Source organism: Mytilus galloprovincialis, chromosome 2 (genome assembly GCF_965363235.1).
Source record: "Mytilus galloprovincialis chromosome 2, xbMytGall1.hap1.1, whole genome shotgun sequence".
NCBI lineage: Eukaryota > Metazoa > Mollusca > Bivalvia > Mytilida > Mytilidae > Mytilus > Mytilus galloprovincialis.
Window position 1 is genome coordinate 107901046 of NC_134839.1, and position 24702 is coordinate 107925747.

A 24702-nucleotide genomic window follows, 5' to 3' on the forward strand; every position below is an offset into this window, starting at 1 on the left:
TCAATGTGATAACTAGTTATATGTTTCCCTGGAGGTCAATGTGATAACTAGTTAAATGTTTCCCTGGAGGTCAATGTGATAACTAGATAAATATTTTCCTGGAGGTCAATGTGATAACTAGTTAAATGTTTCCCTGGAGGTCAATGTGATAACTAGTTAAATGTTTCCCTGGAGGTCAATGTGATAACTAGATAAATGTTTCCCTGGAGGTCAATGTGATAACTAGTTAAATGTTTCCCTGGAGGTCAATGTGATAACTAGATAAATGTTTCCCTGGAGGTCAATGTGATAACTAGTTAAATGTTTCCCTGGAGGTCAATGTGATAACTAGATAAATGTTTCCCTGGAGGTCAATGTGATAACTAGTTAAATGTTTCCCTGGAGGTCAATGTGATAAATAGATAAATGTTTCCCTGGAGGTCAATGTGATAACTAGTTAAATGTTTCCCTGGAGGTAAATGTGATATCTAGTTAAATGTTTCCCTGGAGGTAAATGTGATAACTAGTTAAATGTTTCCCTAGAGGTAAATGTGATAACTAGATAAATGTTTCCCTGCTGGTTATTGACACATTGAGCCTAATAATAGAATATATACCTCATCAAAATGATTACAAATATTACATATTTAATCTGTCCTATGGTTAACTTCATCATAATGATGCATAAAAAAAGAAACAGAAATAACCACAGTTATAACACATTACGACTGATCACACCTACCACATTTCATCTCAAACAAACAATAAACAACAAAGCTTGTCTTAGGTTTATCCAACGATTGACAGCCTTTTTATGACATGTTTGGGCCGTTGAACCAATGGCCTAAGTTCCTAAAAGCTGGCAAAGCAATCTCGGACTTCACTATCCTCACATTGTATAATCATAAAACATGGTCAGTCACTATCCTCACATGGTATAGTCATAAAACATGGTCAGTCACTATCCTCACATGGTATAGTCAAAACATGGTCAGGTTTTATGTCGGACTTCACTATCCTCACATGGTATAGTCATAAAACATGGTCACATTTTATGTGAGACTTCACTATCCTCACATGGTATAGTCATAAACATGGTCACGTTTTATGTGAGTAAATATTGCCCTAACAGTTAAAAAATATGTTCAGCACTCCAGCAAACAACAAGATTTATCCTAAGTCAGAAAACAGGGTTGTGATGCTTTTCAAATGAAACTGTATATGGTTAGCTAGTTAAACAAGAAGAAACTATAACAGCTGTTTCACTTTATTTCTTCATACTTAGGTTGATTTGTCTGAGACAATGTAAGACACCATATCTATTAGGGCAGTTGATATAGTACAACCTAAAAATTCACAACATGAATTTATGTTAAAAAAATGTAATTTAATGGTTCATTTGTTTGGTAAAGCATAGATGTAATTACATCTATGAGTAAAGTGTTTAGGTAAAGATTGCACGAAATGCAATCAAAACCTTATGGGAATGACTTGTCATCTAAATCTTCCAAGGCTTTTCACTACCTTTTTGATACCCAAAATATAGTGCATTGACCATTACATTCTATACATCCTATCCATGAATATTTCGGGAAAGTTATAGATGTAATTTATACTCAGATATTCAAGGTACAAAATGATTTTACACTTGTCAAGAAAATTACATAACTTTTCCAAGGTGCAGGAATTTAATATATGTTCTAAAATATAAACGATGTCATTGTTTAAGTCATCTTTAAAAATGGAGTTATCTTCCTTTGTCTAGAATTGTGGTTTAATCAGCTACAATCAATGTAATATTTATTTTTACTTTCCACTGATAAATTGGAGTTATCTTACCATCAGTACTTGCACGCATTTTGATTGTAATTAGAGTTGTTTCTATATTAGTTGTGTAGAATAATTTAAGGGGTTTACCACAGTCAGACAGAGTTCTTATTACCTTGGCCTCATTTTAATGATTCCGGCAGTAATCTACAATCAGCCATGGGTATTTTGGGGACAAGACAATTTTTTTCTTGATCTCACACTTTTTTCCAAAATCCTTAATTTTTATACGACCGCAAAAAATTTAATTTTTCGTCGTATATTGCTATCACGTTGGCGTCGTCGTCGTCGTCCGAATACTTTTAGTTTTCGCACTCTAACTTTAGTAAAAATGAATAGAAATTGATGAAATTTTGACACAAGGTTTATGACCACAAAAGGAAGGTTGGGAGTTTTGGTTCCAACAGTTTAGGAATTAGGGGCCAAAAAAGAGCCCAAATAAGCATTATTCATGGTTTTCGCACAATAACTTTAGTATAAGTAAATAGATATCAGTGAAATTTAAACACAAGGTTTATGACCACAAAAGGAAGGTTGGGATTGATTTTGGGAGTTGAGGTCCCAACGGTTTAGGAATTAGGGTCCAAAAAAGGGCCCAAATAAGCATTATTCTTGGTTTTCGCACAATAACTTTAGTATAAGTAAATAGAAATCAATAAAATTTTAAAAACACAAGGTTTATGACCACAAAAGGAAGGTTGGGATTGATCTTGGGAGTTGAGGTCCCAACAGTTTAGGAAAAAGGGGCCAAAAAGGGGCCCATTTAAGCATTATTCTTGGTTTTCGCACCATAACTTTAGTATAAGTAAATAGAAATCTATGAAATTTAAACACAAGGTTTATGACCATCAAAGGAAGGTTGGGTTTGATTTTGGGAGTTTTGGTCCCAACAGTTTAGGAATAAGGGGCCCAAAGGTTCCAAAATTTAACTTTGTTTGATTTCATCAAAAATTGAATAATTGGGGTTCTTTGATATGCTAAATCTAACTGTGTATGTAGATTCTTAATTTTTGGTCCCGTTTTCAAATTGGTCTACATTAAGGTCCAAAGGGTCCAAAATTAAACTTAGTTTGATTTTAACAAAAATTGAATCCTTGGGGTTCTTTAATATGTTGAATCTAAAAATGAACTTAGATTTTGATTATTGGACCAGTTTTTAAGTTGGTCCAAATCGGGGTCCAAAATTAAACTTTGTTTGATTTCATCAAAAATTGAATAATTGGGGTTCTTTGATATGCCAAATCTAACTGTGTATGTAGATTCTTAATTTTTGGTCCCGTTTTCAAATTGGTCTACATTAAAGTCCAAAGGGTCCAAAATTAAACTAAATTTGATTTTAACAAAAATTGAATTCTTGGGCTTTTTTGATATGCTGAATCTAAACATGTACTTAGATTTTTGTTTATGGGCTCAGTTTTCAAGTTGGTTCAAATCAGGATCCAAAATTATTATATTAAGTATTGTGCAATAGCAAGAAATTTTCAATTGCACAGTATTCAGCAATAGCAAGAAATCTTCAATTGCACAGTATTGTGCAATAGCAAGAAATTTTCAATTGCTCAGTATTGCGCAATAGCAAGAAATCATCAATTGCACAGTATTGTGCAATAGCAAATATTTTCAATTGCACAGTATTGCGCAATAGCCAGAAATATCTTATTGCACAATATTGTGCAATAGCAAGAAATTTTCAATTGATTGGAGTTATCTTTCTTTGTCCAGAATAGTAGTTGAGTCAACTTAAATCATTGTTTTATACTATATACAATGTAAATTCACTTTTACTACCAACTGATAAATTAAAACAATCTTTACCATTCAGTGATAACAAGCACCTTTTGTTACATTTTAATATTTTATGATGTATTTAAATGAGTAGTTATTGTTGCAAACTCCATTAGAAATTTGAATTGAGATCAGTTTTGGTAAAAGGGAATGGGGGATGTGAAAAAAAAATGGGGGGAGGGTTAAATTTTTCTCATTTCAGATTTCATAAATAAAAAGAAAATTTCTTCAAACATTTTTTTGAGAGGATTAATATTCAACATTATAGTGAATTGCTCAAAGGCAAAAAAAAATTTTAAGTTCATTAGACCACATTCATTCTGTGTCAGAACCCTATGCTGTGTCAACTATTTAATCACAATCCAAATTTAGAGCTGTATCCAGCTTGAATGTTGTGTCCATACTTGCCCCAACCGTTCAGGGTTCAACCTCTGCGGTCGTATAAAGCTGCGCCCTGCGGAGCATCTGGTTTCGTTTTTTAACCAGATTTTTCGAAGTGAAAATCAGTAAATGATTTTGGGATGTACAGCGGGCGGGCGGCTGTCAAACAGTGACCGTTCAATAAAATAAAATAAACTTTGACGAAATTTGTTCAAATTTGATATATATATTTTCCTGTCACTAAATGAAACTCAAATTCAATTTTGACCATTTCTGCTTTTCTCCTTGTTAAGTTATGCCCTTTTTTGTATTGGTACTTATTATGTGATTGAGTTATTTACCTTTGAACAGAAATTTTTAATTATATATACAAAGTTCGATTACACCAGTGTGTATATATGTCTGATTACACTAATTGTTTTTAGAAAATGTTCACCTGTTTTCATATTACAAAGCATGTGGTAAATGTCTTATCACACAATTATAATTGGAGTGACAGATTTATTTGAAAATTTTCTGTTTCCTAAGTGTTGGTGATTATAAGCTATATTAAAAGGACAGTATAGATATAGGCAGAAATTAGCTGTTCATTATTAGCCATTTTTAAGATAATTACAGATAATATCATGCGCGTAGCTACGTTTACGTCAAAACGCCCGGGCGTACACTTGAATTTTGAAAATAAAACAAATATTCTACATAGAATAAGACAAACTGGTCAAAAGCTCATCAGCCTTGTTCCTTTTTGTCAATGGATTGTAATTTTGAATACAAAGGGACCAAATTTACTCAAATATATCATTTAATATATTTGTTCGAATCTTTTGTAAAAGTCTGAATCTACCATGAATTCTACGTACTTTTCTTATATTTAAAGCAATTTACTGCTCAGATTCGATATGCTGCCTTTGTATTTTTGTCGAACCAGTGATTTATGTCCCAAAAAGCGAGACAAAGTGGCGTCAACATTTAGGTTCCGAATGTGGATAAAGTCTTTTGAATGACTCTTCGTGAAATTTTACGAAAGTTGGACAGAAACTGTTTATGATCAAAAGAGTATTCAGAGCAATATAATAATGCAATTATATCTTTAATTTTCCCACATTTTAAGGACAAAATGTATTTCTTTCTGCAATTAATAAGTGGTCGCAGTTTTGGCTTACATTTTGTTATTTCTCAATTACATTAACTACTTGTCGAACCTTCATCGAATTTTATGAAAATGCCGAAGAAGCTTTTTCTATTACGTATGTCTAAAACTAAAATTTTGAAAGCATTTTTTTCGTTCATTTTACTGTTCTTTTCTGATAGACAGCCGGATAGCCGGACTCTTCTTTACGCAATTAATTGTTTTACATGCTCAATTTATAATCTTCATAGATTGTCGTGAAATATTCCAGATCAAGAAAAAGATATCAAATTTTTTTTTTAGATTTTTTTTAAATCCCTTTAAAGGAACGATACATTGATTCACTTATTGTGGGAAGAAATCCTAGGTGTTCCAGATTTTTTTTATATTGCACCTCTTAGAAACATTTTTTTTTTCGTGTTCATTAAAAGGTGCTTTTGTGGATTGTATGCTAACTTACGGCACCATTTAAACTTATTTAAAAGTAATATTGGTTTGGACGTTTTCTCTAAAACCAATGACCATTAGGCTAGCTTCCAGTTTAACACGATGATTAAGTAAACATATTACAAGATTTAACCAAAACAAACAAACCATTTAGATGCAAAAGTATGTTGCTATCAATGATTTTTTACTGATAGGAATCATTACGGTATCTCGTTCTCGATAGCTTTTGGGGGCTTCGTCCCTTTCGAACCCACTACTAGCAGGTGCTTTAACATTGAGCGGTTGGCACCCCTCATATTCCTCGCCAAGGTTCGGGCGTACACGTAAAAATGACCCGGCTACGCCACTGAATATCTGTAATTTAAAGTTTTATAGATTTTCAGAAGACATTGTATAAATGATAAATAAATTTTTCTTTTCTTTGGTAAATTGTTTGAAGAATTTTGCGGTAGGTTTGTTTGTTATTCTTTAAAAACTAAGCTTATATATTGTATATTAATAAACATATATTTCGATCTCGAGATTTCGATTTCTGATTTTGGACCCAGTTTTAAAGATCGTCCAAATGGGGGCCTAAACTTAAACTTTGTTTGATTTAACATAATTTGTGTACACAGGCATAGGCGGATCCAGGGGGGGGGGGGGGGCCCTTTCGTGGGAAAAATTTGGTTGATTACATAGGGAATCACTGAAGGCATGACTGGAGCGGGCCCCCCCTTAGGAAAAGTTCTGGATCCGCCACTGACAGGGTTCTTTGAAATGCTGAATCTAAACCTGTATTTATTTTCATTATTAATTAGTGTGCGTTCTCAAATCTTGCATGTGACCATGGTGACAGCAGTCAAGGAAACTTGACGGTAATTCGTCTCCTTTTTTGGAAATTGGTATGACAATGGTTTCTTTCCAAGGCTTGTCAAAGAGACTTGCACCATACTGCCTGGTAGAAACATTTACAACATTTTCCAATTATCAAACAATCAAGGCATCATGTCAAATCTATATTTTTTTTTTTCGTTCAATGCTACATGCTTGTAGTGTTTAATGTCTATTGTTTTCTTATTCTTGTCACCAGATTGGAAAGAAACCATTGTCATACCAATTTCCAAAAAAGGAGACAAATTATTTTTATGCTTTGTACAGAATATTACCATAAAGGACTGGGTGTCAAATACCTGCACGTAATATAAGATGTCAACATATTGATTTATATTTAGGAATGATGTCCTTGTACCGATGATAAAATCTAAATGTTTTGACTAGTTTGTGATATCGAAAACCCTGTTGTAATATTTTTTTCAGTAAACCATTATTAACCATATGTGCATTCTTAAAAATTCTAAAGAACTTCTGCATAATTTTAAATCTCTGTCTGTTTCTGAAATAAGTTCTAAAATACTTTTGACTTTTTAACCCTGTATATCACCATTTCCCAAATAAAATTATATTTTTTTTAGAAAAAACATCCAACGGCAAAATTATTTTATATTTCTTCATATGTGAAGTTTACATTTTATGGCGTCAAACACAAGAAGCAATGCATGTAGTTTTTAAATTTGATAGATGCATTTTGTGCTTTTTTGTTAAATATTTGTTTGTTTTAAGATTGTGACACAGTGATGACTGCTGTACCCATATTTTGACACTATTTTACCTATTATTTCTGTTTTGTTCACGCATCATTGTAAATATAATGGAATTTGATGCGACTGTCATACAAGTAAGAGGTTTAGCGCTATAAAAATATGATATTTGAAATGAAAATTGCCGGTTTGTTTTGCCGTTCGATTTACTTATTTCATAAACTAATTGTGTCCAAAATAGTTAGAAATAAAGAGTTAAGCCCAAAATCATACTAGTGGATAATATATTGCTGGAGACATATTGTTCGCACCCGATATTACATAATTATAACGTTAACTACGGAAATGTTAGTCCGTATCTTACTTTGTTTATTGTAAGAATAAGAAAACGAAAATAGACCTGTCTATTGGAATTTAGGCAATTCTGTTCTTCCAACTTCTAATAAAGCAACACATATAGGAATATGTCGTACAGACGATGATTCATATAAAGCTACAATAGATGAGAATTTAAAGAAAGCAAGAAGGACACTTTATAGTTTAATGGGGGTTGGACTTTATGGCAAAAATGGACTAGATCCACAAACCTCAATGTCAATTATGAATACTTATATTATACCAATAATGTTTTATGGATTGGAAATAGTGATCCCTAGAGGAAGATGTTTAGAAAATTTAAATATACAATTTAAGAAGTTCTTGAAACAATTGTTATCTTTACCAAAAACAGTAGCAGATCCTGCTATATATATGATTTCTGGGATGTTACCTGTAGAAGCTCAAATAGATGTAAAAAAAATAACTTTTTATGGAAATATTACTAGACAAGGAAAAAATTCTATTGAATGGCAACTAGCGGAAAGGCAATTAAATGTTAAAGCTATTAATAGTAATAGTTGGTTTAGTTTACTGAGGAAAATATTTTTGAAATATGAACTTAATGATCCTGCACAATACTTAGTTAATCCAATTAGTAAATGCCAATGGAAAAGGGAAATAACTTCCAAAGTTCAAAAATTCTGGATTGAGAAGATACTGAATCAAGCAAAACTTTATACCAGTTTAAAATATTTATCGTTGATAATATATAAACCAGGACAATGTCATCCTATTGCAAATACAAATACTATGAATTCAAGGGAAATTATTAGAATTCCTACAAAATTGAAAATAGCTACTGGGAGTTACATTCTGCAAACAGTTAGAGCCAAATTTATAAGTAATACAGAACTGTCTATATGCAAACTGTGTAATGAAACAGAAGAAACTTTACCACATTTTTTATTAACGTGTAAAAGTTTAGAAGATATCAGAAAACCAATTTTGGAAGATTTAATTAATTCCTGTAGTGAAGAGTTAGCTGTTTTTAATATGAAAGATGAACATTTTGACATTTTACAACTGATCATAGATCCCTTTACTTACATGAAAATGTTAAGTTTTCCTCAGTTAAGAAATGAAAAAGTTTTTAAAGTGATACAGAACATTATAGATCCAAAATGTAGACGATTATGTTACAATCTCCATTGTGAAAGGTATAGACTGTTGCAATTGGATGATATAAAGAAAAAGAAAAGAAAGTAGATAATTAAACTGTCAATTGTTCTTGAACAATTGAGAGGTCTTTCCTTTTTTAATGTAAAATACATGTTCCAACAGACGTAGAATGTATTGAAAAGGTCAAGGTCAACCTTAAAAAGCTTGAAAACACACTAAAAATCCTTTAAATAAGGTTAAAAACACTAAATTCGCTATCTGGGACATGACCTTGACCTTTGACCTTTTGACCTTTGTCAAGGTCATTGGTCCCCAATGCCATTACTGAAGACCCCAAGGGTCTAGGACCTTTGGTTATACAGTAAAAGCTGATTTTGTCTTTTCAAAAACCTAAAACAGGGGTTATGCCCCTTATAGAAAGGTCAAATCTCTTTGGTCAAAATGTAACAAAGTTGCGCCATAATGACCCAAACATTTTCCACCATTTAAAACTTCTGTAAGTATAATGGTTTCTGAGATTATCCCATAACAAGGTGTTAGGTCAAAGGTCAAGGTCAACATACAAATTTGACCTTGAGGTATTTTTTAAAGATACATGAAATGATGATGATTGGTGAAGATCCTATGTGTCTACGACTTACGGTTTTTGAGTTTTGGTGGCCAACCGACACCGGTTAATTTTCATAGGGGCATAACCCTACCAATGAGTCGTTGAATCTTTTCGATCCAAATGTAACGAAGAACCGGGGTCTGGTCCTGAACAAATTTCACCCTTCATTTTTTTTCTACCTATTACGGTTACGGTGTTGGAACGATAACAAGGTTTTTGGGTTTCGGAGGGATTACTCCGAACCGACAAAATATTTCGACTCACAGGGTGAGTTCCGGATAGGTATTCATGACACCGATACAAAGTGTGAACATGAAAGCGACACGTCTTACGGTTACGGAGGGAAATTTTGTCAAAGTTTGGCGGAACAAGAAGAATAATAATAATAATAATAATAATAATAATCAGAAGAAATACAGTAAGGTCTTTCCCTTTAGTAAAAGGAAAGACCTTAATAACATTTTATGAATCCTAAGTGACGATTGGTTGTCTACTCTTAAACAGTGATATCTTTTGATAAATATTTTAGATTTTAAAATATTTAATGAGTTGATGATATTGACATTAAGCCCAATTTTATCGTCAAGAATATGTTAACTTGTACAATGTAAATAGTGTATAGTGATATTGGTGGAAGATATTTTTTATTCATATTGTGAAATCCAATACTCGGAAGAGGTGTGCCTACATTGGCAGAATTTATATAACAGATTACAGATTACAGGTAGTTTCGCTTTGTTCTCTGTAAGTAAAGATGTCTTTTGATTTCTATTAAAATATCTACATTAAACAATACATTTATTGGATCAGTTCTGCAACGACCTGTATCTTAATGTTTATAATACAGACGAATACACATTTAAATGTCATTTTATTTTTGAGTTTCCTGATCACGAGATCATTTGTAATGTTTTTTTACACATCTGTCATTATTGATTTTAAGTACACACAAACCTGTAAATCTTGAAATGTTATCAAGTCTAGTCGGACCTTAATATACTAAAGTTATGTGGTTAGTCAATGACCATAATGACCTTTTTACAAGGTAGGTGACATGCTAATGACTTATAATGTTAGAGACACAATTGTACTAAACACAACTACATGTGTGAGTGCATCACTTAGGGAGCTACCATTTGATTTTTATGGGGGGGGGTCTAGGATGAAATTTGAAAAAAATAGGCAGGACAGGAGTTTTGAGTAAAAAGAACAGACAGGATGAGACACTTTGCAAAAAAAAAAGGGAGGATGACAATTTAGGTAAAAAAAGTCAGGATAAACTAATAAAAAAAAAGGCAGGACCGAATAGAGTGAAAAATAAAAAGACAGGACAGAGATTACAACTAAAAAAAAATGCTAGACAAATTTTTCATCCTAGCCCCCCCCCCCCCCCCCTAAAAATCAAATGGTAGCTCCCTTAAATGATAAATGTATTAAATTTCCCAGAAACTACTTCAAAGTAATGGAAAGAATTTGAAAAGTAATTCATAACATTAGACAAAATTAAAAACAATTCAATTCATTATTTTCACATATATGTGATATCAGTGGCAAATATTACATGCATATCAGGCCAAGCATATCTCATAGTGATATGCAAATTTATAAATAAAAAACAAATAAATTTTGTATTATTGATTTGCAGCCTTTCAAAGACGTTTATAACCACAAAATAATAAAATTAAAAAAAAACAACAGATATATGTATGAGGGTAGTAATGCCCTTTACTGTCAGGCGTCAAATGGTCATTTTTAGCTACTGTTAGCATCAAATTGGTTAAATTTTTACTGTGATTTGTGAAACTATCCTTATTGTTATTCGTCAGAGGTCTCAAATAATTATCGTTACCGTCATTTTGGGGGAAAATTTAACTTGATTCGTCAAAATCAGTCAATTTTGTTATCGTCTAAAAGAAAGTACATTTTATTATCAATGTCATGCATCAAAAATTACCGTTTACGTTATTTGGCAAGAATTTTTACTGTGATTCATCATGAAGGTACCCCCATTACTACCCTTTGACATGTATAGGTATTAACTTTAAACAACTTTGGTTCTTACTTTGGTCATATCTCAGATACTAGTGGCGGTTCCAGAAATTTGCATAAGTGGGGGCCACTGACTGACCTAAGGGGGGGCCCGCTCCAGTCATGCATCAATGATTCCCTATATAAGCAACCAAATTTTTTCCCAAAAAGGGGGAGCCAGGCTTTCTGGGCCCCCCCCCCCCCTAAATCCGCCTCTGATACTGTCTTATACATGTATTCTATCATGTCTATCACAAAGTGATACTGTCTTATACATGTATTCTATCATGTCTATCACAAAGTGATAAAACCTAATTAAGTTTCTATACTTTCTCCACTCTTTAGATTCAAATTAAATTAAAAGTGATATTTGTTAAATGTAGGTATAAAGTTCTTCAATCAGGAAATGTGAACAAAAATAGTAAAAAACATTATTCCTCAGCTGAAGATATCAAGTATAATTATGAATGTCTTGAAGACAAATGGTCCGAGAACACAATTATTTCGTAGTGCATTTCTTTTAGAACATAAATGAAAATTAAAAAAATCCCACCTGCGCTTTCTCAAAGAAACTTTTACAGTGTGTTGTACTACTTTTGGGACAAATTATATCAAAATTATAGAAAACTTCATCGGCTCTAACTCAAAATATGGACAATTTTATGTTTAGGGCGTCTTGAAATCTTTTGACAGCTTCCGAAGTGCTAATTTTCAACCTTTTTCAGCTGGACCAAATCACTACTTTCCTTTAAAATTCTGGACCCAAATTTTTTTACAGTGTAATTTCATCCCCCTATTTGCAATTTGAGGCATTAAACATGGAGAAATAAATTTGGAAGGGGTATACAAATTAATGGTAAGTAACCCACTGTCAACACTAGGGACTATATTCGTGAACAACGAAAATCAAGGGACGACAATTGTGGTCTCAGACCTAATAGGATAGAAAGAGTTGACAAATCTTAAAAAAACTTGGTATGACCAAAGCTTAATAAATTATAACACTGCTTACAAAGTTTCATGACAATAGGATGTATATGATAGACAATAAGTTAAGTTCTATACTCATCTTTGCGCGTAAAAGTTTGACGTTAAAATTGAAAATTTTCAACTATCAACATTTGGGGCTTTAAAAATTAAAATATTGCAAAAAAATACTTTTTAAATGCCTTAATATATAACTTATCATGTATTAAATGCAATAGAGTACTCATTTGATTTATCAGACTTGGCATAATTATTCAAAAGTAAAATTTATATGAGCCTGCGCCTAAAAATTGAGGTTTTTCAATGAAGGGGAGCCTTACATGAAGATGTAATATTTTCCAGCAATATTAAATTTGTGAAGCTTTTTGGTTTTAAATGATCCTTACATATGTATTGAAAGTACTTTAAATGGAAAGAAAAGTTACAAATAACATATCATATTAGTTTAAAAGGGTCTTAGGCCAAGTAAGGCTGGAAAAAATTTAGGGTCAATTTAGGCGGTGCCATATATTTACATTAAAAATGCATACTGAGGCTATAAGAAATAAAAATTTGTGTCTTTTTTATCATTTCTATACTCATGTGACATGATACAACAAATCTGAGCACAAAAAGACTCTTGCAATTAACTTTTCTTACATGGTATGGTCTGATACAAAGATTTTTGCCTTTTTAGGGAAAAACTTGCATGCAATTTATTCTCAACAGGCTTATATTTAAATCACTTACTATCCTACAGAAGAAAAGAAAGATATTATGTGAAATGGAACAGGTACAATAGACATTGTAAAGTGCTTTTGATACAAATTTAGCGAGGTCTTTATTATGGACTTCAAATTTTATGTACCAAGCTCCCCACTTTTTACTTCATCCAAACAGGGCGTTAAACAAGGGTAATTTATACAACACATTTTGCACATATTTTCTGAGATAATCTTCTTTTCTGTAGAATCAGAGTTCATAAATAAGTAAAAGAACTAGATAAAGGCATAGAAACACAAATATTGACACATGAAAACCTGTCAGATAAAAAGTCAGGATGCTATTTATGCATCAATATTGAAAAAGCTATAAATGCCTATTTTGACCATAAAATGCCAAAATTGGTCATTTTTACAGAAATTCTATAAAATCAAAGTTTAAATCCTTTAGTTTCATGCTATTTGACAAATTGACACCATCAAAACATTTAGGGAAGTTGCCAAAGTACAGATTCTATATTTACAGATTTCACCTCTTAGGTCCGAGAACACAATTATTTCGTAGTGCATTTCTTTTAGAACATAAATGAAAATTAAAAAAATCCCACCTGCGCTTTCTCAAAGAAACTTTTACAGTGTGTTGTACTACTTTTGGGACAAATTATATCAAAATTATAGAAAACTTCATCGGCTCTAACTCAAAATATGGACAATTTTATGTTTAGGGCGCCTTGAAATCTTTTGACAGCTTCCGAAGTGTTAATTTTCAACCTTTTTCAGCTGGACCAAATCACTACTTTCCTTTAAAATTCTGGACCCAAATTTTTTTACAGTGTAATTTCATCCCCCTATTTGCAATTTGAGGCATTAAACATGGAGAAATAAATTTGGAAGGGGTATACAAATTAATGGCAAGTAACCCACTGTCAACACTAGGGACTATATTCGTGAACAACGAAAATCAAGGGACGACAATTGTGGTCTCGGACCAAATACAAATACAAATACAAATATTTTTATTGGCACAAACTCATTAACAATAAATGGTTAAGACCTATGGCATGACATGCAACTATAATAATTGACATGGTAGAATGAAAGGTTCCATGATAACATATCATGCTAAATTATGAAAAGTTACAAAATGATGTATCATATAAGTTCACTATTTCTTATATTTAGACACTCTGATATGAAAGAGGAAGACAGTCTAAGTAATAATGCTGAGCTATTATTGACCAAAAGAGATATTTTTTCATCAGCGGTAATGTTACGCTGTATTTGAAATATAACATTTATTTTATTTTCTAATATTTCTCGCTTTGAGGTATATCTATTACATTTTAATAAAAAATGTTGTTCATCCTCAATTTCCCTATTTTTACAGACAGGACAGTATCATCAGTAAGACATGAACAATATAGTCTTGTTAACAGACATGACATTTTGTTAGGGTCATACACTAGAAAACAGCTTGAACCCACTGATGCTTTGTTTTTGAGTGTCAGCTGTATCTATTGTCAATTTCTTACCTTTTCAACAAGCAGTTAAACTATCTTCCATTTGTGATGTTTTGGAAAGAATAAATCATGAAGGTTGGAACAAAATATGTGTCCTGTCCAAAAGTAGGACAATTGCAAAACAGATGTCACCCAAACTTATTCAAAAACAAGTAAATTGTAGTCTTTATAAAATACATTATTAATAATAAAATTAAAATTAATAACAAGTTTCAATTTGTAATCAGATATTTTATAACAATCCCTAGCAATATTTTCAGTGGTTTTACAAAATCCCTAATTTACAAATTCACTGTAACATACATATATCATATCTGAACTAATACAGGAAATCTGGATTCATTACTAAATCATAGTCAAATCTGAAATGATGGAGTTATTCCTCTTTGTCCAAACCTTGCTGGATATCCTTAACAAAAAGTTGTCATTTCTATTAAATGATTAAGTTAAAAGTTATAAACAATCAAGACAAAATTATCATTTATATGAACCATCATTGTATTATTAGTTTATTTTTTAGTTTGACTTTGTTTTTTTTTATATAATGAATAATAACATTGTAATTTATGTGCCATTCAAAAGGCACCTTGATCAGGGGTGGATCTCTAAGATTTTTGAAGGGAGCCAGGTATAAGTTCTGGTAATGAAATGTATACTGGTGAAAAAGTTTTGGACATTTTTATACTGAAAAGGGGGGGGGGGGCATATGGTTTATTAGTTAATGAAATTATCTGTACCTGTATATAAAGATCATGTGTATATTTTAACTAACAGAAACATTAAAATAACTTACATATTTCTTCATTTTTGGCAACTTTGTAAGAATCTGAATTTATACCATGTATATATGATACACTGGATATTTTTTGTTAATTTTCATACTTTTGCTTTTAAAAAGGAGAAGTGCAAACAAGATTTATAAAGGAGCATGGATCTGCTGTATTGTATACTTTTAGCTATAATTTCTCTTGGTGTTAAAGCAGATGTGAATACGTATGGTAAGTTAGTTATTGTGAATTAGAATTAATGACAAAATTAAATTGAGGGTATACAGGGTAGATAACAACCTCTTGTACTGTCACCTGAATGAGTTTCATAATTATACCCCAAGCACCATTAAACGAAGTTGTGGAGGGTATAATGTTTTTGACCTGTCTGTCTGTCTGTCAGTTGTCCTGTTCTTGTCATTGCAACTCCTCTGAAACCACACAACAGAATTTCATGAAACCTTTTTAAATAATAAGGACATACTATGTAGATGTGCTTATCAACAGGAAATTATGATTCAATTTTTTTTTTAGGAGTTACACCCCTTTCAACTTCTTTAATTGGTATTATTTTTGTTTACAGTGAGGACATTTGAGCAACCTGAAGAGAGAATCTCAACATTTAAGACAGTGTGTTATTATCCTATGAGTAATACAATCAATACCACAACAAAAGATCCTTTACCAGAAGGCTTTAATTCAAGCCTGTGTTCACATGTTATATTTATACCAACTGTTATAGATAGAAATAACCGAATACAGCCAGCAACTCCTTCACATGCAGCCCTTTTCCAGAAGGCCATTCCTGTTATTAGACAACAGAATCCAAAGTTAATAATTATGGTATCAAATGGTGGCCACTTTGATCCAGTAATGGAAAGTAGGGAAAACATTTCACAGTAAGTAAAACTGATTTGTTCATTTTTTTTTTTTTGGTAATCTCTTTTTTGTCAAAGATCAAAAGCATCCAATGAAACTACAGATTAAATGATAAGTACAAAAGACAGTTTATTCTTAAAATCATTATAGCTGGCTTGCCAGGTCTTCAATAATGTTTGTACATCTATTTCAGATTTGTACAAAGTGCTGTTGTATTACTGAGGAAATATAATTTTGATGGCCTAGATTTAGATTGGGAGTTTCCTGGCTGGCCTATGACAGAAAAACCACACGGACAAATCCATAATTTCAGCATAGTACTTACAGTAAATATTATATAATATATTTTTGACAAACAAAAAAATCATCAGAAATCACAAATTTAAATATTTTTTATAATACGAAACATGTATAATATATGCTTCCTAAATGATTATAAATATCAACCATTATGAAACTAATGGTATCAGAAAGTACAATGTGTCTACATTTTTTAGTACGGTTCTAAATATCTAATAAAATATTTCTTGTAAAAAGAATGTTCATTAATACAAACAATATTTATTTTGTAGGAATTGAGAAAATCTTTTGAAATGGAAGCCTTGCAGACAAACAGAACCAGGCTTCACCTCTCAGCAGCTGTGGCTGCAACAAAAGAAATGGCAGAAAAAATATATGAAATGGATTATTTAAAAAAGTAAGACTTCTTGTATATTAAAAAATGTTAATTTCTACTAGCAAAAAGATAGAAAAGTTCAACCAATTCTTCTTTGTCTAGAAAATACATAAGTTTTTTAGATGCAAGCTACAGATTTCATAGTTGTAAAATAAGTATGATTTGTACAAGTACAGTTACTATACAGTTATCTACAACAAAACTTCAAAAAAATACAATGTCTAACTTTTAAAACTATCAAGAATGAACAAAAATAGAACCGTATTTATCTAACTGTAGTTCTCCCCTACAGGGCCTTAGACTTTGTCAACATGATGGGATATGATTACAACGGATGGGGACTCTTGAGTCCATTGACAGCTTATAACTCACCACTGTTTCCTGAAGCCTATGATAAATATGCCTTCAATACTAATAATCTGGTAAGAGCAATTATTTAGTGGCATTTTAAGAATGTCATGTCTGTCTATCTGTTCTACAAAAATGCCTGATAAAATAGGTTTTTTGTCTGATATATTAATGAACAGTGTGGATAGTAAACTTAGAAGTAATAGGAAAAAGAAAATACAAGTTGTTTGCAGTATATTTATGTTCATAAAATACAGAAAACACAAAAAATTATTGAATTAATAGAAAATAAAATAAATAACATATTTTGGAAAAAAAGGGGGAGGACTAAAAAAATGTGTCATGAATGCCCAATTTTGTTTTATTTGATTTTCTACATGTGATCACATATTGTACTCTTTGAGATTTCTATTCCAGAAATATGCATCTAAATATGCAGCACTCATTGTGTGCTTCACTGGTTGTTTGCATGAGTATATATGATATATCTTGTAATTTGTAGGCATGGTCAGCAACTCACTGGGGATCATGGGTTGGTAAAGACAAGTTAATGGTTGGCATTCCATTCTATTGTCATGCATTCAGACTATTGACCCCATCAATGCACGGTTACCATGCTATAGCCACTGGTAGAGGGGAATGTGATATGGCAGATTATCTCTGTGTAAGTATTTATTTATCCATCCCTTCTTTTGGGTACCATGATATAGCCACTGGTAGAGGGGAATGTGATATGGCAGCCTATCTCTGTTTAAGTATTTATTTATCCATCCCTTCTTTTGGGTACCATGATATAGCCACAGGTAGAGGGGAATGTGATATGGCAGTCTATCTCTGTGTAAGTATTTATTTATCCATCCCTTCTCCTTGGTACCATGCTATAGCCACTGGTAGAGGGGAATGTGATATGGCAGCCTATCTCTGTGTAAGTATTTATTTATCCATCCCTTCTCCTTGGTACCATGCTATAGTCACTGGTAGAGGGGAATGTGATATGGCAGTCTATCTCTGTGTAAGTATTTATTTATCCATCCCTTCTCCTTGGTACCATGCTATAGCCACTGGTAGAGGGGAATGTGATATGGCAGCCTATCTCTGTGTAAGTATTTATTTATCCATCCCTTCTCCTTGGTACCATGCTATAGTCACTGGTAGAGGGGAATGTGATATGGCAGTCTATCTCTGTGTAAGTATTTATTTATCCATCCCTTCTCCTTGGTACCATGCTATAGCCACTGGTAGAGGGGAATGTGATATGGCAGCCTATCTCTGTGTAAGTATTTATTTATCCATCCCTTCTCTAGGGTACCATGCTATAGCCACTGGTAGAGGGGAATGTGATATGGCAGCCTATCTCTGTGTAAGTATTTATTTATCCATCCCTTCTCCTTGGTACCATGCTATAGCCACTGGTAGAGGGGAATGTGATATGGCAGTCTATCTCTGTGTAAGTATTTATTTATCCATCCCTTCTCCGGGGTACCATGCTATAGCCACTGGTAGAGGGGAATGTGATATGGCAGCCTATCTCTGTGTAAGTATTTATTTATCCATCCCTTCTCTGGGGTACCATGCTATAGCCACTGGTAGAGGGGAATGTGATATGGCAGTCTATCTCTGTGTAAGTATTTATTTATCCATCCCTTCTCCTTGGTACCATGCTATAGCCACTGGTAGAGGGGAATGTGATATGGCAGCCTATCTCTGTGTAAGTATTTATTTATCCATCCCTTCTCTAGGGTACCATGCTATAGCCACTGGTAGAGGGGAATGTGATATGGCAGCCTATCTCTGTGTAAGTATTTATTTATCCATCCCTTCTCCTTGGTACCATGCTATAGCCACTGGTAGAGGGGAATGTGATATGGCAGTCTATCTCTGTGTAAGTATTTATTTATCCATCCCTTCTCTAGGGTACCATGCTATAGCCTCTGGTAGAGGGGAATGTGATATGGCAGCCTATCTCTGTGTAAGTATTTATTTATCCATCCCTTCTCTAGGGTACCATGCTATAGCCTCTGGTAGAGGGGAATGTGATATGGCAGATTATCTCTGTGTAAGTATTTATTTATCCATCCCTTCTCTAGGGTACCATGCTATAGCCTCTGGTAGAGGGGAATGTGATATGGCAGCCTATCTCTGTGTAAGTATTTATTTATCCATCCCTTCTCTAGGGTACCATGCTATAGCCTCTGGTAGAGGGGAATGTGATATGGCAGATTATCTCTGTGTAAGTATTTATTTATCCATCCCTTCTCTGGGGTACCATGCTATAGCCTCTGGTAGAGGGGAATGTGATATGGCAGATTATCTCTGTGTAAGTATTTATTTATCCATCCCTTCTCTGGGGTACCATGCTATAGCCTCTGGTAGAGGGGAATGTGATATGGCAGTCTATCTCTGTGTAAGTATTTATTTATCCATCCCTTCTCCTTGGTACCATGCTATAGCCACTGGTAGAGGGGAATGTGATATGGCAGCCTATCTCTGTGTAAGTATTTATTTATCCATCCCTTCTTTTGGGTACCATGCTATAGCCACTGGTAGAGGGGAATGTGATATGGCAGCCTATCTCTGTGTAAGTATTTATTTATCCATCCCTTCTCTGGGGTACCATGCTATAGCCACTGGTAGACTATTAAACTTTTTATGCTTGTTAGCTGTGACCCCATGCCAAAAAGATTCAAATTGTGGTTCTCAGCTGATATTTTACTCTATCAATGGTTAGAAAACCTGGCTTTCAATACATATTGTATATTTCCATGATAATTATAATATAAAAATTTTAGTACACATAATTTATTACTTAGAGAGAGTACAAAGTTGTTATTAAAAAGCAGTAAAATAAGAATAGATTTTTTAGATCTACTCTGACACCTGCCTCCCTATATATATAGACTGAGAACTTTTCTTGATGAAAATACCAATACTAAAAATATAGTACTTATCCAATCAGGATATTGATGTGTTCAAGTAGACATGATTAATGAAAGGTTAGTTTGTAGCCATTTATTTGATAGTAATTTACTTGACTTTTTTAGGCATGTGACGCCCTAAAGAAGAAGAATGCCACTCGTGTATTTGACAATGCTGCTAAAGTTCCATACCTTTACTATGGTGACCAGTGGGTCAGTTATGATGATGTACAAAGTACTACAATAAAGGTGAAACAATATTATACATTGTTTAAAAAAATTATAATGTGACTTCTTTGGGAATCTTTGAATATCTTTGAAAACAAAATTTTCGATATTATTTTTTTAAAGGATCATCATAGTGATTGATAATTTATTAAAAATATTGCAAACACTTTAAAATTCGAGGATTAGTTAGAAAAAGTAAAACATTTGATTGATATTGATAACACATGACTCTTCTAAAGTTAATTTATGAACTTAGTATTAAAAACATACTGCTTTGATAGGGCGATATTGCATTGCATTCATATTTGTTACATTAATTATTATGTATATGTATTTAGGCAAAATGGATTAAAGAACATGGTTTTGGAGGCCTTATGACATGGAACATGAAGTCTGATGATTATGCAGGAGTTTGCGACGGCAAAACAAAATACCCACTGATGAATGCTGTTCTGAGGACCATTAATAACCAGACATAGCAATACATACATCAAGAAATCAGAACATATGTATATGATTAATTATTTGATTGTTTGACAGTTCAATCTTTGCAGTAAGGTCAATCACTTCCAAGATAGCAGTGCTTGTCTGCCCATAGTATGGATGATTGTATTGACATTTTGTATGGACACTTATTTTTTATTGAAGACCAAATGTGAACCTCTAAATGTCTCTTGTTATTAGCTCACCTGGCCCTGAGGGCCAAGTGAGCTTTTCTCATCACTTGGTGTCCGTCATCTGTCATCCATCCTCATCGTCCATCGTCGTTAACTTTGACAAAAATCTTCTCCTCTGAAACTACTGGGCAAAATTTTACCAAACTTGGCCACAATCATCATTTGGGTATCTAGTTTAAAAAATGTGTCTGGTGACCCAGCCAACCAACCAACCAAGATGGCCGCCATGGCTAAAAATAAAACATAGGGGCAAATTGTAGATTTTGGATTATATCTCTGAAACCAAAGCATTAAGAGCAAAATCTGACATGGGTTAAATTGTTTATCAGGTCAAGATCTATCTGCTCTAAAATTTTCAGACCAATCAGGCAACTTGTTGTGTTGCTGCCCTTAAATTGGTAATTTTAAGGAAATTTTGCTGTTTTTGGTTATTATCTTGAATATTATTATAGATAGAGATAAACTGTAAACAGCAATAATGTTCAGCAAAGTAAATTCTACAAATAAGTCAATATGACCAAAATAGTTATTTGACCCCTTAAGGAGTAATGGCCCTTTATAGTCGATTTTTAACAAATTTTTGTAAATTTTTGTTATCTTTTACAAAAATCTTCTCCTCTGAAACTACTAGGACAAATTTAACCAAACTTGTCCACAATCATCATTAGGGTATCTAGTTTTAAAAATGTGTCTAATGACCCCGCCCGTGAACCAAGATGGCCGACATGGCTAAAAATAGTACATAGGGTAAAATGCAGTTTTTGGCTCATATCTCTGAAACCAAAGCATTTAGAGCAAATCTGCTGTGCATAAAATTTTTCATTAGGTCAAGATCTATCTGCTCTGAAATTTTCAGACCAAGCAGGCAACTTGTTGTTGGGTTGCTGCCCTTGAAATGGTAATCAGTTTAAGAACATTTTGCAGCTTTTGGTTATTATCTTGAATATTATTTTAGAAAGATATAAACTGTAAACAGCAATAATGTAAAGGAAAGTAAGAGCTACCATGAAGTCAGCATGACCAAAGTGGTCAATTGACCCCTTAAGGAGTTATTGCCTTTTATAGTCAATATTTAACAATTTTCATAAATTTTGTAATTTTTTGTAAATTTTTACAAAATATTTTCCATTGTCACTTCAGGGCCTTGTTCATTATAGTTAGAGATAATTGTAAGCAGCAAGATTGTTCAGTAAAGTAAGATCTACAAACGCAGCACCAACACCAAAACACATTTTTTTCATGAATCCTTCTGTGTCCTTTGCTTTTATATGCACATAGACTAAGGTGAGCGACACAGGCTCTTTAGAGCCTCTTGTTTATATTATTATTGTTTTTCTGTCTTATCTGTGCAAATCTCACATGCCCTTTTAATCATGTATTTCTCAGGGACAGTAGCATTGACTAAACTTCCATAAATAATTATTTCCTAGGCTAGCCATCAAGTACTATGTGCTGTTTGAATAGCTAATCCTTAATTATGTTGTTCTTGTAGTGAAAGTTGAATTACATTACACCAATAAATAACCTGATTATCATTTAACCATCTTTTTTTTTGTATGAGGATGAATAATGCAGATTCCTTGACTTTAACCTTTAACCTTAAAAACCTTAAAATTGAGATTTCTCATTTAAGAATCAATTAGATTTAACTTTAGTCTGTATGTCATATTTCAAATAATGTTTACTACAGTAACTTTGGATTCATTATTATAAGTTGGATGCAAATTTCGTGGATTTCGTGGGTACAGGTGAACTACGAAATTTAATTTTCAAAGAATGATTAATTTTCTAAAGGTTTGTATAAAATTGAGAAAGGAATGTATGCAAACTTTGGCAAAACCACTAAATTAAATATTTACGGACATGCAATTTTTCCTTCATCTTCAAAAATTAGGACTAACGAAAATAAATAAATCCACAGTATATGATTTTAATTCCATGATATGTGAAAATCTGTGTTATTGATTCATACTATTATAGTTTACTGTGTTATTGATTCATACTATTATAGTTTACTGTGTGATTGGTTCATACTATTATAGTTTACTGTGTGATTGGTTCATACTATTATAGTTTACTGTGTGATTGGTTCATACTATTATAGTTTACTGTGTGATTGGTTCATACTATTATAGTATACTGTGTGATTGGTTCATACTATTATAGTATACTGTGTGATTGGTTCATACTATTATAGTTTACTGTGTGATTGATTCATACTATTATAGTTTACTGTGTTATTGGTTCATACTATTATAGTTTACTGTGTGATTGGTTCATACTATTATATTATACTGTGTGATTGGTTCATACTATTATAGTATACTGTGTGATTGGTTCATACTATTATAGTTTACTGTGTGATTGATTCATACTATTATAGTTTACTGTGTTATTGGTTCATACTATTATAGTTTACTGTGTGATTGGTTCATACTATTATATTATACTGTGTTATTGATTCATACTATTATAGTTTACTGTGTGATTGATTCATACTATTATATTATACTGTGTTATTGGTTCATACTATTATATTATACTGTGTTATTGGTTCATACTATTATAGTTTACTGTGTTATTGATTCATACTATTATATTATACTGTGTTATTGGTTCATACTATTATATTATACTGTGTTATTGGTTCATACTATTATAGTTTACTGTGTGATTGATTCATACTATTATATTATACTGTGTGATTGGTTCATACTATTATATTATACTGTGTGATTGATTCATACTATTATATTATACTGTGTGATTGATTCATACTATTATATTATACTGTGTTATTGGTTCATACTATTATATTATACTGTGTTATTGATTCATACTATTATATTATACTGTGTTATTGGTTCATACTATTATATTATACTGTGTTATTAATTCATACTATTATATTATACTGTGTGATTGGTTCATACTATTATATTATACTGTGTTATTGATTCATACTATTATAGTTTACTGTGTGATTGATTCATACTATTATAGTTTACTGTGTGATTGATTCATACTATTATATTATACTGTGTTATTGATTCATACTATTATATTATACTGTGTTATTAATTCATACTATTATATTATACTGTGTGATTGGTTCATACTATTATATTATACAATTATACATATTTTTGTACAAATGTATGATGATGAACATTTCTTATTTCTTCATGCTGTGAATAAATTATGTTACATGCTATTTTTCTTGTATTTCTTTTCAGTATCTTTCATACACCACAAAACTGTTTTGACCAATCAACATCTTTGTTTCTTTTAGCTTTTATCATTAATTTGTATTCTGAGATGAAGATCACATGACCCATAGTTCATTGTTCAATTGCTTTCATAAAGTTTTCAGTTCCCCTCCAAGTTGAAAGGACTATTGGAGTTCCATGAACATCTACAGTAATAAGAAGTTCACATGACCTACAGTGTATGGTTCATTTGCTTTAATACAGCTTTTAATGACAGTATAAGGTCCATATTTATTTTTCAGATTCTAATTGACCAACAATTAAACCTGCTTTAAAGAGGTATCTAGGATACTAGTATTGCAATGGCTTATTAAAAGAACTTCAAGCTGGCTTCCTTTTCACTGTTACATACTAGTAGATTAGATTTACATCCTAGGTAAAATGTAAATTGTTATTATAGTCTTGGATATTACTAAGCTTCTGTAAAAATGAATGATTGTTTGGTTGTATAACTTCCAGTGGCAAATAGTTC

The 24702-nt window shown here is 32.3% G+C and overlaps 1 protein-coding gene across 3 annotated transcripts; it reads left to right on the forward strand.

The window, feature by feature from the left end:
- The first annotated feature begins 9713 nt into the window (after nucleotides 1-9713).
- On the forward strand, nucleotides 9714-24175 carry LOC143065308 (chitinase-3-like protein 2). 3 transcript variants are annotated; one of them, XM_076238813.1, is made up of 10 exons: nucleotides 9714-9979; nucleotides 15370-15469; nucleotides 15822-16137; nucleotides 16311-16443; nucleotides 16690-16814; nucleotides 17086-17215; nucleotides 17644-17749; nucleotides 18446-18501; nucleotides 20183-20305; nucleotides 20623-24175. In XM_076238813.1, the coding sequence occupies exons 2-10, from the start codon at nucleotides 15400-15402 to the stop codon at nucleotides 20761-20763; spliced, it is 1200 nt and encodes a 399-aa protein (XP_076094928.1). In that variant the 5' UTR covers nucleotides 9714-9979; nucleotides 15370-15399; the 3' UTR covers nucleotides 20764-24175. The 3 variants fall into 3 exon arrangements, with proteins under 3 accessions (XP_076094928.1, XP_076094926.1, XP_076094927.1); XM_076238811.1 differs by lacking the exon at nucleotides 18446-18501 and having other exon boundaries at nucleotides 17644-17805; XM_076238812.1 differs by lacking the exons at nucleotides 9714-9979; nucleotides 18446-18501 and adding an exon at nucleotides 10145-10280 and having other exon boundaries at nucleotides 17644-17805.
- The last annotated feature ends 527 nt before the right edge of the window (nucleotides 24176-24702 follow it).